The sequence below is a fragment of the Delphinapterus leucas genome, chromosome 7 (assembly GCF_059928025.1).
Source record: "Delphinapterus leucas isolate spDelLeu-1000000601 "Yukka" chromosome 7, BTC_Dleu_Yukka2, whole genome shotgun sequence".
Classification (NCBI taxonomy): domain Eukaryota; kingdom Metazoa; phylum Chordata; class Mammalia; order Artiodactyla; family Monodontidae; genus Delphinapterus; species Delphinapterus leucas.
In genome coordinates this window covers 101219709-101234595 of record NC_143135.1, presented here as the reverse complement: position 1 = coordinate 101234595, position 14887 = coordinate 101219709, and the positions used below count along the sequence as shown (strand labels likewise).

The following is a 14887-nucleotide window of genomic DNA, read 5'->3' as shown; positions in this document are numbered from 1 at the left end:
CCATCCCTGTTCGGTCACTCTCGGACACCTCAGTCGTCTGTTTTGAGATTATCACATTCCTTTTCAGCCTTTCCATGTGGATTCTAATTGTAAATGTTTTTGACTCTCAATGATAACTTTCTACTAATTTAAGTACGAATAAAATCAGACCAAGTTCTTTAATTTTAGTTTTCTATTATTTTAGCGCACTAGAAATTATCATTTTATTCTTCTCCTACCGCAGGACCCAGATTCTGTTGTGTTGGAGGTGGACAAATGGTGACTAGATTAGAAAACATTAGGCAGATTTCAGCGTCAAGCCTGCACTCCCGGCTCTTAGAACTACATTTCCCATGAAGATGTACTACATTTCCCATGAGGCCCCGGACGCGCGCGTAGAAAACGCAAAGGGACAGCTTCCTGTCTCGAGAAAAGCTGCGTGGCCGACGACCGGAAGGTAAATGTGGGGGTTTTGGGGTGGGTTATTTTCTGGGTTCTTCCAAGGGGGATGGACAGATGGACAAACAGATGGACGTTTCTCTCTTTCCCTCTAAGCCCCTGTTTCCATACCTTGATCTTTTCAGGAAAGCGCTCTTTAGAGCATGGAAATGGGAACTCGCTAAAGACCGTGTTTTTGTGTCTGGTGCTTCTTGGAGCACTTGTCAGAAACGTGCAGCAGTAGGAGCTTCTTTAATTCGATTCCTTGAGGGCCCTGGGACTGCGGAGTGTAATCTCTTCTTCCTCAGTTAGAATTTTGTTTGCTCATAAAACGAAATATTAGTAGAGGTCGGGATCCCAGTAGTATGTGGGGTGGGCAGGCGTGGCAACGATTTTCAAATTGTTTGGGGGATTACTTTCCAGTATTAGTGATCATAGTGCGTGTTTCCTAATCCTTTGGCTATTACCCCTGCTTCCTTCTTTGGTTTAAAAGTTTATCATGGGGAATGCTCTTTCTGCTACTTCCACTGGTTACAAATATTTTCGAGACTAAACCTTTTTAACCTCAAAAAATACATTGAAAGTCTAGCGACGGCAGTTTTAATGTTTACAGTCAATGCTTAGCGCACGCACGAAATTCCTTTGTGGTAATTTGGTGGCCCCCCTCCAGGTATTACATGGCTCTTTGGGAACCACTGTGCTTCACCCGTCAGGAGTCTTCTTTTCCCCCAAATGTCTTATTACTCGCTTAACTCCTTTGGACTAGTTTTTCGGTTATATAAGGGGTTGAACTAGATAATCACTTCGGAAATTTTTTGATCCGGTAATATTGGGCTTTGAGATATGAAGATGTAAACCATTGTTTTGCTGTAATTTGTATGTAAAAAGTGCCATGTGGCTTTTAACTTTTAAAGAAGAGAGGTTTAAATAAAAACTACCTTTAATCCCACCACCTAGAGTTAGGTGTGTTGATCTTTCCTTGTGCCTTGTGTGTGCAGTATGACTGAGATTGTACGGTACAGTTTGCAACTTGTTTGACCTAATTTGCATTTTTCTATTAGCTTACCATAGATTTCCAGTGACTAATAGTCTAACGTTTAATTATTCACTGTTGTTGGGTAGTTTGCAGTTTTTACGTATTTGCAGTGAATGTATCCTGCATATATCTTTGAGTCACTGATTCTTACTTTCCCTGATGAATGCCTAACAATGGAACTGGGTGAATGAATGATGTCGCTTAAATATTACGGAGAAAATGTATTTTAGCAGATAGTAATGGTCAAGGTCATTCATTTTTGTTACACAGCTGTGTTTTCCTAGAACAAGCAAGCTATTTCTGCTGTCACTCTTCTGGCTTAAATGCTAAAACTGACAACCTCCAGATTTTAGGTGTTTTTGGACCAGAAGCATCAAAAACAAATAGATCCAAGTTCAGGTGAGCTAAATTAGTGAGTTGGTCTGTACCCTAATAGACCAGATTCATTTTGGTTATTATCTCTCTATCTGGTTCCAGCTGCTAGGAGTTTGAAGTTCTGTTGCAGAGTGGGAATAGCCTTCAAGTGACAGGCATAATTTCTAAGAAAATCTTAGCGGCAAATTATAAAAACTATGGCATTCTAGAAGTAACAAATGGAGGGCAATATATTGCTGAAATAATTCTGAAACAAAACTTGGGTTAGAATCTTACATGTCACACAGTGCTGTTATTGAGCATCTGTTAAAAATTATTAAAACAGCTGGATTTACTATATTCCTTTAGTAACGAAGGTTATCTACGCTGTTACCTTTCCTCCTTTAGGATTGTGTGTAAAGGGCAGGTTTTTGTTCATTCCCTTTGGCTCTCATTATTTAGGTGGTGAGAGCACGATGGGGAGTATGATTGGAAGCAGAATCATAACCTAGGTTTGAGATCATCTTTGAGAAGTATTTAAGTAAAAATAAGGTCAAATTCACAAATTTCCAAAATTCTTTAATTTTGGGCAGTTGCTTACTGCCCAGCAACTTTAAAAACACACTCATAAAAACAGCAACTCACACTAGCCAAAGGTAACAAGTTTATAAAAGAGAAATAGTGCTGGCTTTGCTTACTACTCTGACAAAACAGAAAGACCAGGTCTGTTTTTCTTTTTCTGGCATGATTCCTCTTTCAATTGCTAAATATGAGTGGTAATTTGGAAGTTAAGTGGTATCCGATACCAACGTGACATACACCTAGGAAAGACCAGTGATGGGTGAAGTCCTTACTCTCTGTTCCATGGTCTTTTGAGTTAGTTGTTTCTATTTAAGTAAAAGGAGAGAGGTTAAGAACCAGGTTATCCCAAACAATGCTGTGAAAGGAGAGACAGGTTAAAAAAAAAAAAAAAAGGACTTAAGAAGGAGAAAGAGGGAAGGGAGGCTTCTTGGGCATCACACCATTTGCAAGGTCACAACGAACACCCCAACGAAGGGCAGATCGTTTCTTCTCAGTGGGTACTAGGTAATTGTTTGGAACATATATGTGCTGAGGCTTGGATTGGTGTTCTGCACGACAAAGCATCTGCTCTCGGACACCCCAGCGTAATTCCTTCCTATGATCTTCACCAGGTAACCGCATCGAGTCCCAGTCTCGTTTATACTCAAAGTAGCGGGCCACCCGGTCTACCTTGCCCCGGTTTCGGCTCCACTGGTCCAGCCTTGGGAGAATAAAGGACTTGGGTCGGCTGGCAACGATCAGGTCTTGTTCATAAGCTGGAGGGCCCATTTCTTCTCTTCGTAGACAGCAGATGAGCTGATCTTGAGAAATTTCTTGGTATTCACGTGGTAGACTAAATTTTTGTGAAATATCAACTGGAGATTCCCTGTCATCCTGGAACTGCAGATTCATCAGCCTTTGTCTTAAGTCCCAGACGTCCATGTCACTTTCTGTCCCAGACTCCGATTCACTGATGATCGACTCATCCGTCACTAATACTTCCCCGCCTGGCTTTCGACGCAGCACCTTTCTCTTCATCACGGGCTTTCGGAGTCTTTGGGAGGCCTCTGAGACTGCTTCTGAAGAGGCATTGCTTTCTATATGTGGGTAATGCAATTGCACAGGAAGAGCATGTCGCTTTCCTGGGGTTACTGAGGCTTTACTGTAGGGATCATATGGGATGGACTGGGCTGCTCTCCTGACACCTCCCTCACCCTGCCCTGCACAGATATGGGTAAAAGCTGTAGCAGCTGCTAACATTCGTTCTTCTGGATCCATATTGGCCCATTTTTGTCCATCAGGTCCCACAAATTCCTCCACTGCTTCCCCTACACTGTAGGACCTTCTGCAAGAGAAAACACCAGTCAGTTTTCCAGTAATAAATTTCCAGCCCAAAAATTGTTCATTCCCTTCTTGTGTACTATTTTATAGCAGTGAAATGGAGAAAGAATGGCTAAGGCAGTCATAAGTAGAACAGTTAAGTATATAGTAAAATACAGATTAGTACGGGCAGTATGGGAGCACTTTGGAGGGGCATTAACCCAACTCGAGAGTTTATTGACCGCTTTCGTTTCCACTCTTCTTATTCACTCCCACTTTTACTGCCTGGTAGTCTTGCCATCTTTAGTAGCTCCTAGGATAGGTGAGTTCAGGCATGAGAAAAGCTCAAGAGACTAATGATACGGGGCACAATACTTAATGTACATTATGTAACTTGTACTTAGAGGGACACTTTATGTACCCAGCACTGTTTTTCCTGCTTCACATTTATTAAATTCGCGTAATCCTCACAATTGTGGGATAGGTACTCTTAGTATCCCCTTTTCACAGATGAGTAACATGAGGCATTGAGAGATCAAACAGCCCAAGGTTACACAGCTAGTAAGTGGTGGAGCTGGAATTTTAACTCAGGCAGTCTGGATTCAGAGTCCTTGCTTTTAACCATGAGAGTGATTTAATTCAAAAAAACATCACAAAAGCAGTAATATAAATGCATACACTCCTTATGCTTAAGAAATAACACGGCTTCAGCTGCCAAGCTAACTATGTTCATCCCAACAGCCTGTCACTGAATTAACTTTTAGTACCCAAACCAACCAGTCAAATACCCAGTGCCAGTTTCCTGACTGGATCTAGAATAGGTATCTACTGCCCAGTATTTCCTGTGTCTCTACTATTTTTCTTCTTAAGCTGAAAAACTATACATGTAGTTTAAAGCAAGGACTCCCCACCTCACACCACCCAAACCAAGTTTCACTCTCAAAGGCAGCTTCTTATAATTTCTCCAGTAATTTTCCATATTCATATGCACTTTTATACCATAAAGGAACATATTATACAACTCTTCTAAACCTTAAAGATAGTCTTGGTGATCCAGCTGTTTCAGTACATGTAGACATACTTCATTTTGTTTAAAGGTACATGGAATTCCAGTGTATGGATGTACCATAATTTATTCATCCTGTCCCTGACTGATTTTAGACTTAGCCTTTTGTTCTTAAAAACGAATGTTACAACAAATATCTTATAAGTTTTTACATACTTGTGCAAGCATATGTGTACATTAAATTTCTAGAAATGGAATAGGTGGGTCAAAAGGTATGTATGTGCTCAATTTTGATAGCTGTTGCTAGATGCCCTCTAAAGAAGTTGTACTGAGTGTGTACTCCACATCTTGTTTCTCCTTCCTCTCTCCAAGGTAGTATATTATCAAACCCTCTCCTCTTTGCAGTCAGTTTGGTAAAGAAAATACTTCTCATATAAATTGGCATTTATTTAAATTGAGTAAATTTGAGCATCTTTTCATACATTTACAAGCTTTTTCTCCCTTTTGTATGAAATGCTTGTTTTCATTTACCTCTCAGGTTGTTGGATTTTTTTCTTGTTGATCTTTATATTAAAACTGATTTATATATTCATGGAATACATACCACCTTTACATTTTTCTTGCCAGCTTGTTATTTACCTTCTGACTTTTTGCTGGTAGAAACATATTTTTAGGTAGTCACATTTTTTTGGTTTCCTACAGTTTCTGGGTTTCTACAGTGCCTTACTTATAAATGCCTTTCCTACTTCAACAAGATTATAAGAAAGTTATCTCATGTTTTCTTCTAGTACTTTTATAGTTTCATTTTTTACATTTAAACTTTTCATCTGTCATAGATACAGAAACTCAAAGAGCAAAAACCTAAATGAGCTACCTAGACTTAGATAACCTAGTCAGCCTTAGAACAGATGTGGAGATGATATTCTTTAACTAAAGTAACCATCAGTCAAAGATTGTCTAGTACTGTCCCAGTATTATAGATATAGTACAGTTGTCCTCAGATTATTGCAATATGCCAGGAATTTCAACACTGATATCTAAATTATATTATCTAGAGTGACTTTTAACTGCTAGAGGTACAGAAATCTTTTATCAGGACATGCATTAAATTTGACTTAAAGATCTTGATGCTTAATTACCTTCTTTCTGCCATCAAAACTGCTTAACGTAGGAAAATCTTGACTCCAGGTTCTACTTCCAATATGAAGTACAATCACTGACAAGTTTCTTCCATCAAGCCAGCTCTTATTGTACCACCTTTAAGACGGAACCGAGTATTAGATAGAACATACAAGCCACTAATTTTACCTGAAATATTGGAAAGCAATAGAAACTTGGAGTAGACATAAATATTGCATATAAACAGATCTTATGATTGGAAATGTGGGACAAATATAATGAGAAGTCAAAAGGAAATGTTTTAGGGGAAAAAAAAATCAATAACATCCGTCCTCAGTCATCTCAGCTCATGAAGAAGAGAGAAATGAAATCTACATATTCCGTAAATTCTGACTACTCTTTTTTTTTTTTTTTTTTGCGGTACGCGGGCCTCTCACTGCTGTGGCCTCTCCCGTTGCGGAGCACAGGCTCCGGACACGCAGGCTCAGTGGCCATGGCTCACGGGCCTAGCCGCTCCGCGGCATGTGGGATCTTCCCGGACCGGGGCACGAACCCGCGTCCCCTGCATCGGCAGGCGGACTCCCAACCACTGCGCCACCAAGGGAAACCCTCTGACTACTCTTAACAATGCTAGCTGAATATTTTTTTGATGCTGCTTTCCCGTTCCCACTGTGAATTGGCCAGACAGGATGGAAAAGAATAATAGCTGGATGATCAACCCATAATAAAGCTAATGCTTATATCCCTGGGCAGAATCAAAAGTCCATATCCTTCAGGCATCAAATTAAATCTTAGATACTATTTGAACATAATGGAATGATATTGACATCACCAAAGCAATCGGCACTAAAATTGTACCTCTTTACTCTCTTTTCAGATAGGGTGGATCTCTATGATTTGTTTATTCCTGAGGTTGTCTTATCATGGCTGAAAATGACATAGAAAGAATCCAGACTGAGAAACTCCTAAAAAGAGTGCAAGAACTGGAGCAGGAGGTACAGAGACTTAAAAAAGAACAGGCCAACAACAAGGACTCAAACGTTAGAGAAAATTCTTCAGGAGCTGTAAAAGCTAAGCGTGCATTTGATTTCAGCGCTCACGGTCGAAGACACGTAGCCCTAAAGATAGCCTATCTGGGCTGGGGATATCAGGGCTTTGCCAGTCAGGAAAACACAAACAATACAATAGAAGAGAAACTGTTTGAGGCTCTAACCAAGACTCGACTAGTAGAAAACAGACAGACATCCAACTATCACCGGTGTGGGCGAACAGACAAAGGAGTTAGTGCCTTTGGACAGGTAAGGGCCATTGTACTGTTCCATAAAGTGAGCAATACCAACATATTCTAGGTGTACATACTGAGGATTCAGATTATTTGTATCTGTAAAACAATATCTTTCTCTAATTCCACAGGTGATTTCTCTTGACCTACGTTCTCACTTTCCAAAGGGCAGGGATTCAGAGGATTTTAATTTAAATGATGAAGTCAACGATGCGGCTATAGAGATCCGTTATACCCACATTCTCAATCGGGTGCTCCCTCCAGACATCCGTGTACTGGCCTGGGCTCCCGTAGAACCTAGCTTCAGTGCTAGGTTCAGCTGTCTTGAGAGGACCTACCGCTATTTCTTCCCTTGTGCTGACTTAGACATTGTAAGCATGAACAATGCAGCTCAGAAGTACGTTGGCACACATGATTTTAGGAACTTATGTAAAATGGATGTAGCCAACGGGGTGATTAATTTTCAGAGGACTATTCTGTCTGCTCAAGTGCAGCTAGTAGGCCAGAGCCTGGCTGAGGAGAGATGGCAAGAACCCTTTCAGTTATGTCAGTTTGAAGTGATTGGCCAGGCATTCCTTTACCATCAAGTCCGCTGTATGATGGCTATCCTTTTTCTGATTGGCCAAGGAATGGAGAAGCCAGAGGTTATTGATGAGCTGCTGAACATAGAGAAAAATCCCCAGAAGCCTCAATACAGGTAAGTTTAAAAAAACGAAACAAGGAAACACCCAGACCCCCAAAATAAAACAGCTATTGCCCTGAGATATGTAAGAATATATTTTAAAATATTCTTCCTCTCCCCACCATTGTCTAAATAACTAAGTCTCTGATTCTGCCTTCATGAAGCATTTACTCTTAACTTGTAGAATGTTATGAACATGTAGCAGGGAGTGGTATCGTTTAATTTTCTTCTGTTACTGTTCTATCCCTTTAGTAAGAAACCGGTGTTTGGACCAGGCCCCTTAAATAATTTTATAGCATTATGGTGGGGCCGAGTCAGCTCACTTCTAGGTGACTTGTTACCACTGAAATTTAATGTAGACCAGGCCTAACTAGTTGATCCATGGTTTACTGCCTTTTTCTTTTTTTAATTATAAAGTTGTTCAAGGTTAGGGATGGTGTTTTATTTTCTTAACTATTAGATACTCAATACTGACAAAGTTTTCCCCCTCCTTTTAACCCAACTAATCCTGTTTTTTAAGAATTGTTGGATGGCTGCTGTGTATTCTCATACTCTGTTTCTTCTCTCTTTCTCTCTAGTATGGCTGTAGAATTTCCTTTAGTCTTGTATGACTGTAAGTTTGAAAATATTAAGTGGATCTATGACCGGGAAGTTCAGGAGTTCAATGTTACCCACCTTCAGCAACTGTGGGCTAATCATGCTGTTAAAACTCAGATGTTGTATAGTATGCTACAAGGACTGGACTCTGTTGCGGTACCCTGTAGGACAGGTATGACAGGGAACCAAAGTTATACAGGGTTATGGGGGAGGGAGATTCACATAAAGCTTGGAGGTGATTCTGTTGTGGTAAAGTATCCATGTAATGCTTGATTGTATACATTATAGGACCAAAGATGGATGGAGTGATAGAATGGAGAAATGTTAAGCCCTCTATCATAAAGCAGACCAGTGCCTTTGTAGAAGGAGTGAAAATGCGCACTTATAAGCCCCTAATGGATCGTCCTAAATGCCAAGGATTAGAATCCCGGATCCAGCATTTTGTACGTAGGGGACGCATTGAGCACCCACATTTATTCCATGACGAAGAAACAAAAGCCAAAAGGGACTGTAATGACACACTAGAAGAAAATACTATTTTGGAGAAACCAACAAAGAGGGTTTGTGTTGATACAGAAATTAAAAGCATTATTTAACCATAGAGAACTCACCAAGATCTAGGAGGCAACAAAACACCATTAGGCTAAAGAAGTTCTTGCTTGAATAAGAAAGAATTTAAACATTCTTTCATTCCTGTCCAAGAGAATTAGAGATGGAAGAAGCAAAAAGTAATTTTTAAATGGACATATATTTACATACACCTGGAAACCTGTGCCTTTTGTTCAAATTCATTAAAGCCAGATCCTGCAAGTGTCTGATTTGTTGTGCTGTCCTTTTTAAAAGCAAATGAGATATTTACTACTCATCTCAATTCTCATAAAGAGCTTGCCCAAGTGTCAAAAATTAAAAATACAAACTTTAGTAAGTTATATATTTGATTAACTGGTTTAGTGCCAGGCAAGATACCTGAAAATGACCCACGTGGGTAAGGCACAGCATCTCTTATGAAGCTTATCAGTCTAGTGCTGTGTGAGCCACAAATTGTCTCTGTTGCATAGTCCTTTTTAACATTTTACACATGCAGAGAAAACTCTTAGCCCACGGGCCATATAAAAACAGGCCATGCAGTTTACCAATCCCTGGCCTAGTGGTTTAAGGAAAGCTCTTATAAAGAGGAGACATGCAAGCTAAATCTTGCAGAACAAGTGGGAGTCAAAGTGGGGATAAAGTAGCAGAGCTTTAATTGTGTTTAAGGCAGAAGATGCAGCTGTATGAAAGGTTAAAGGTTACAGCATTTGCACTCAGGTAACTGTAAATACAGTAGTACGGCTTCAGAGTAACAACAGCACAGTTAGGAAAGGTAAGCAAGGGTCATGTTTTAGAGCCTTGTAGGCTTTCCAAAAAAAGCTTAAATTTTATCTTGAGAGGCCACTGGAAAAAAAAAATTAAGAGCCAGAATTGTGTAGGAAAAATATTGCTCTGGGTTTACTGTGCATTGCAAGAGGGCAAGACAGTGGGACCAATTAAGAGGCTGTTGGAGCGATCAAGGAAATAGATGATGATGGCCTAGACTAGATTTGCAGAAAGGGGAACGGAGACAAGAAGGTGAATTTGAGATTAAGAAAGGAGAAGCAACAGGACTTCGTGGTTGAGTGAGTGTGAGGTTCAAAGCAGGGACCTTTCAGGATAACTCCTACATTTCAGATTGAAGCACATTCTGGAGACACACACTAGGACAGGAAAATGAGGTGGGGCTTTGCTTGTTCTCAAAGTTGATAAGTAACCCTCAAAATATGACTTATAAACACCAATATTCACTCAGAAGAGTTTAAAGTTCTCTTAAATAATACATTATCCTTTATAGCAATTAAAACAATAAACATCAAAGTAAATGAACTCAGACCTTCTGCTCAATAGTAACAATTTTCATCACAGCAGAGTGTATTGCTAGTCCACATTTATGATATAATACTATATACTATATGAGATCCAAAGTTTTATTTACCTGCCAACAAATAATTAGTTTGTTCCTACCTATATTCAAAATTCCAGGTATACAAATATGATTTATACCCTCAAGCTGCTAGGTAAAATATAATAGATGGGACAATTAGAAACAATACTAACATAGAAATAGTACACTGATGCTCAGTAGTGGATGGGCCGCAGAAAGAAGACTTCACTGAAAGAGTTCCAAGTTTAGGAAATAAAATAGTATAAGGAAGTGAAGTGACCCTGTAGTTTTGAAGAGCACGAAGACACAATAGCTTTTACATTCTAGCTGAGTAGGAACCAGAAAAGAGCCCCATTTTAGAGATGGGGAAATAGCTGGACAAAGTAAGATTTTTTCTAAATTGCCAATTGTACGATCCAGGTCTTCTGGAGTTTGAATCACGTCATCGGTTTTTGGGATTGATCTGCCAACATTTCATAATACCCTAAATGTCCTTAAAATATGACTGCTTTCTCCTTTAATTTTGATGTAAAGATAGCGTAATCACTGAGCATAGCAAAATATCCCCACTTAAACATGTAAAGACAAACCAAAGCATTTTATTTTTTTCAGGTTCCTACCTTATTTCAATGTACTTTCACTGGCATTAGTTTTCAAGTCAAAGGAAAACCTAGAAAAGAACAGAGTTTAGGGAATCACTCAAAAAAAAAAAAAGTCAACTATAAAGAAATGATACATGGGACAAAAAGCACTAACTAAAATGCCATGCTTAGGGCTTCCCTGGTGGTGCAGTGGTTGAGAGTCTGCCTGCCAATGCAGGGGACACGGGTTCGTGCCCCGGTCCGGGAAGATCCCACATGCCGCGGAGCAGCTGGGCCCGTTAGCCATGGCCCCTGAGCCTGCGCGTCCGGAGCCTGTGCTCCGCAATGGGAGAGGCTACAACAGTGAGAGGCCCGCGTACCGCAAAAAAAAAAAAAAAAAAAAAAAAAAGCCATGCTTAGCAGATTCTATAGAAGCAAAAGAGAGGATCAGGGTCTTTGATCTTTTTTTTTTTAAATTTATTTATTTTTGGCTGCATCGGGTCTTCGTTGCTGCATGCAGGCTTTCTCTAGCTGCAGCAAGTGGGGGCTACTCTTCGTTGCAGTGCGTGTGCTTCCTACTGTGGTGGCTTCTCTTGTTGCGGAGCACGGGCCCTAGGCGCGCGGGCTCAGTAGCTGTGGCTTGCGGGCTCAGTAGCTGTGGCACACGGGCTTAGCTGCTCCGCGGCATGCGGGATCTTCCTGGACCAGGGATCGAACCCATGTCCTTAACCACTGCGCCACCAGGGAAGTCCAGGGTCTTTGATCTTAAATCCTTTCAAGGTTAACTAGGTTATATTATCAAATCTAGAAGAATAAGGATCTAATGACATTACTTTTGGTAGTTACCACAGAAAAACTCAGGACAATCATCATAGATGAAGCAAATCAGAAGTCCCAAAATGTAACTTTGAAGAATGACTTCATTTATCTGTATTGTATAATACATTGTATAAATTCCAGAGTCAGACCGATGGTAGGGACTAAATGAATATGAGGAGTAAAGTAGGGCTTAGCTTTTTCTTTCTTCACTGGAAAAATGGAAGGAATTATTTCAACAGGTTGTGAAGTTTAAATGAGATTTTATATATATATATGTTTTTATATATATTATATATGTAATATATATAACATGTAATATATAAGTATATATATTATATATATAAATTAAATGGTGCTTTGTGAGAAGTATTACACCATTCATTTCAATGTTCATGCAATACAAAACTACCTTCTAAAAAGATAAACACAGAACAGAGGAAAGTAGGGACAGAAATGGAACAGGACTCTGGGCTGGAATGGGCTGGAAGAATTCCAATACTAAGGCCCAAAGAGATTTTTTTTTTTATGGCATGTGTAGTATACTATACTATGATTAACATGTTCTCTTTGCAGTTAAATTATTGCACACTTTTTCTTTCTCGAATGTATGAAGAAGATAGGTGCTTGCAAATAATAAAATATAAAATTTAATAAGGTCCACAAGTAGCTGTCAGTTTTTTCTCTTTTTAATATAAAGACCTGATAATCCTTTCTCCTTACTTAGGGGGAAACTTTCACATAGAAGCTAGCACAGCTTGTATTTTGTAGATAAATACAGATGATATTGACCAAGATACCCAACAGTACCTTCTGGTCAAAATCTTAAGCAATTCAGTGTCCCATGTTTACCTAGTTGCAAGTGAATGGATTTTGAGGGTGGAGGGGAAGGATTTTAAATTGGAATAGCAGGGCTGGATCACTAGTTAGATTCTAAACTTTGCTGGGAGGCTATTGCAGATTTAGAACAAATTTCTCTACCTCTCGGAAGGAAAGCATGCAGCTTCAAGAACAAAAGTATTAGAACAAAAGAAAACAAAACACCCTAAAAAAGACAACCATAATCCAAAGAGACAACAAACTAGTGGAAATACTGTAACAGGTTCAAAATCACTAATTCAAATTCCTATTAGAAAGCTATTAAAAGGTACAAACACCAGCAGAATAGGAAAAAGGTGATTTACTGAAGAAATAATGACTAATAAACATAGAAAAAGATGTTTCACCTCATTAATAATGCAAATGAAAACATTAAGCTATGCTTCTAGATTGGTAAGACTTTTCAGTATCCAGTGCTGGCTGGAGTGTGGAGAAATAAGTACTCTTACACTGTGTTCTATGTGTTGGGGGAGGGTGCGGAGGGGAGATGACAGTTTTTCTAGAGGGCACTTTGGCATTATGAATCAGAATTTAAAATGTACCATAATTTCTAAGCCACAAAACGTTTCCAAGAAATTATTCTAAGGAGATAAACTGGACAAGAACGCAAACATGTACATGTACAAGTAACCACTACCATGCTATTTTCTGTTGATGAAGAAATTGGAAAAACTAATGTCCATCATTAGGGGATAGGTTAAATAATACGTGGTATAGTAGAGCCATAGCAAGAAATACCATGCACCCATTAAAAATGATAATGCAGGGACTTCCCTGGTGGTTCAGTGGCTAAGACTGCGCACCCAATGCAGGGGGCCTGGGTTCCAGCCCTGGTCGGGTAACTAGATCCCAGAGGACGCTACTAAGAGTTCGCATGCCACAATGAAGATCCCGCGTGCCACAACTAAGACCAGGTGCAGCCAAATAAAGATTTTTTTAAAATGATAATGCATATCTACATTTGGCATGGATCAAAACACTTATTCCTAAACTATTAGGGACTAAATAAGGCATAATCTGCTTTTTAAATGAATATACTTTGTTATATTCAAAATACACAATTATATAAAACAAATACATTTACCAATCACGTAAATATATACTCATAATGAATACATCTTAAGTAAACCCAAATATCAACACTGATTTTTTTTTTTTGATCTGTGGCTGATGGAATCTCGAGTATTTTCTTCCTTTTTAAATATGTACTTAACAGTGCTTGGATTTATTTCTACAAATACTGAGATTGTATACTTTTTATAAGCAGAAAAAAAAAGGTTGTTTTTCTTTCTTCATTCTGGGGCAGGACTATAGGATTCTTCAATTTTACACGCTATCCTAACTCATTAGGGAAAGCGCTTCTCGCACTGTGACATCCGGAAGTTCACAAAAGGTGAAACCAGAGGGGGAGAAGACTTTTCTCCCTTCACGACGACAACAAAGACCAGAGACTGCACCAGCTGGCCCGGGGCGTGGTTATCGTCTCAGACGCTCACGGCCTCCGGGGAAGCCGGCTGCCCGCAGGCACCGGTCCCGCCGCCCACAGGCCCCTCGGCCCCGTCCACCTCGCAGAGCGGCGACCACAAGGGTGCTCGCCGCTGCGGGCGCCGGGCTGGCAGTGGACCGGCAGCTGGTGCACATCATGACCTTGAGGGGTCGAACGCGCTGGAGGCACGCACGGCGCCGCTCACACGTGCCTCCGCAGGCCGCACACCTGGGCTCGGCGGGAGCGTCAAGGCTCCGTACGGCGCCCTGGGGAAACCGGCACCCAGGGGAGGGAAACTCCAATGCCGCGCTACGCAGAACCTGACCTCTCCACAGCTGTGGGCGGGCGGGCGGCCCTAGGGAGCCAGTGCACCATCTCTCTCAGCTTTTGCCCGCTTACCGGTCCAGCGGACGTCCATCGGCCGCACCGAGTCCCGCCGCCCCGCTAGCTTAGTACCGCAGGTTTCGGTTAGCGTCCCACAGCTCGCGCAGGCGCACGACCCGCAAACGCGCCCAGGCTGGCGTTAACCGCCCGGCCGCCCAGATTTAAACCCGAAGAGCGTACGGCCCCCTCGGCCCCGCCCTCCTCCTTACTATTGGCTCAGAGGGTAAACGTCTTCCAAGTGTACATCCCGATTGGTGCCTATTTTCTTTTGGCCCTCCCCCATGGGCGGGAGGAGGCCTGGGACTCCGGGCTTGGATTCGCCGGGGCCGCCACCCGCCGAGCTCCAGCGCGTAACCCGGAACCGCGGCGGCGTCGCTTTTAGGTGTCCCCGAAGGGGAGGAGAGGACTCTCAA

At 41.0% G+C, this 14887-nt stretch overlaps 2 protein-coding genes across 5 annotated transcripts; one reads left to right on the top strand and one right to left on the bottom strand.

Moving 5' to 3' along the window:
- The first annotated feature begins 270 nt into the window (after positions 1-270).
- Positions 271-9187, top strand: PUS3 (pseudouridine synthase 3). Of its 2 annotated transcripts, XM_022556254.3 has the most exons (5): positions 271-436; positions 6691-7111; positions 7227-7792; positions 8356-8546; positions 8663-9187. In XM_022556254.3, exons 2-5 carry the CDS (start codon positions 6737-6739, stop codon positions 8968-8970), a joined length of 1440 nt encoding a protein of 479 aa, XP_022411962.1. In that variant the 5' UTR covers positions 271-436; positions 6691-6736; the 3' UTR covers positions 8971-9187. The 2 variants fall into 2 exon arrangements, with proteins under 2 accessions (XP_022411962.1, XP_022411961.1); XM_022556253.3 differs by lacking the exon at positions 271-436 and having other exon boundaries at positions 5571-7111.
- On the bottom strand, positions 2392-14648 carry HYLS1 (HYLS1 centriolar and ciliogenesis associated). Of its 3 annotated transcripts, none has more exons than XM_022556256.3 (4): positions 14416-14648; positions 10949-10998; positions 5834-5951; positions 2392-3713 (listed from the first exon to the last, which is right to left on the bottom strand). In XM_022556256.3, the coding sequence occupies exons 3-4, from the start codon at positions 5845-5847 to the stop codon at positions 2786-2788; spliced, it is 942 nt and encodes a 313-aa protein (XP_022411964.1). In that variant the 5' UTR covers positions 5848-5951; positions 10949-10998; positions 14416-14648; the 3' UTR covers positions 2392-2785. The 3 variants fall into 3 exon arrangements, with proteins under 3 accessions (XP_022411964.1, XP_022411963.1, XP_089771914.1); XM_022556255.3 differs by having other exon boundaries at positions 14490-14648; XM_089915788.1 differs by having other exon boundaries at positions 5834-10998.
- Positions 14649-14887: the final 239 nt, after the last annotated feature.

Excerpts from the sequence above, each read along its gene's own strand:
- PUS3 (XM_022556254.3), top strand. The coding sequence starts at position 6,737 with ATGGCTGAAAATGACATAGAAAGAATCCAGACTGAGAAACTCCTAAAA. Across the intron at positions 7,112-7,226 it reads GAGTTAGTGCCTTTGGACAG|GTGATTTCTCTTGACCTACG; the intron begins GTAAGGGCCATT and ends CTAATTCCACAG. Across the intron at positions 7,793-8,355 it reads CCCCAGAAGCCTCAATACAG|TATGGCTGTAGAATTTCCTT; the intron begins GTAAGTTTAAAA and ends CTTTCTCTCTAG.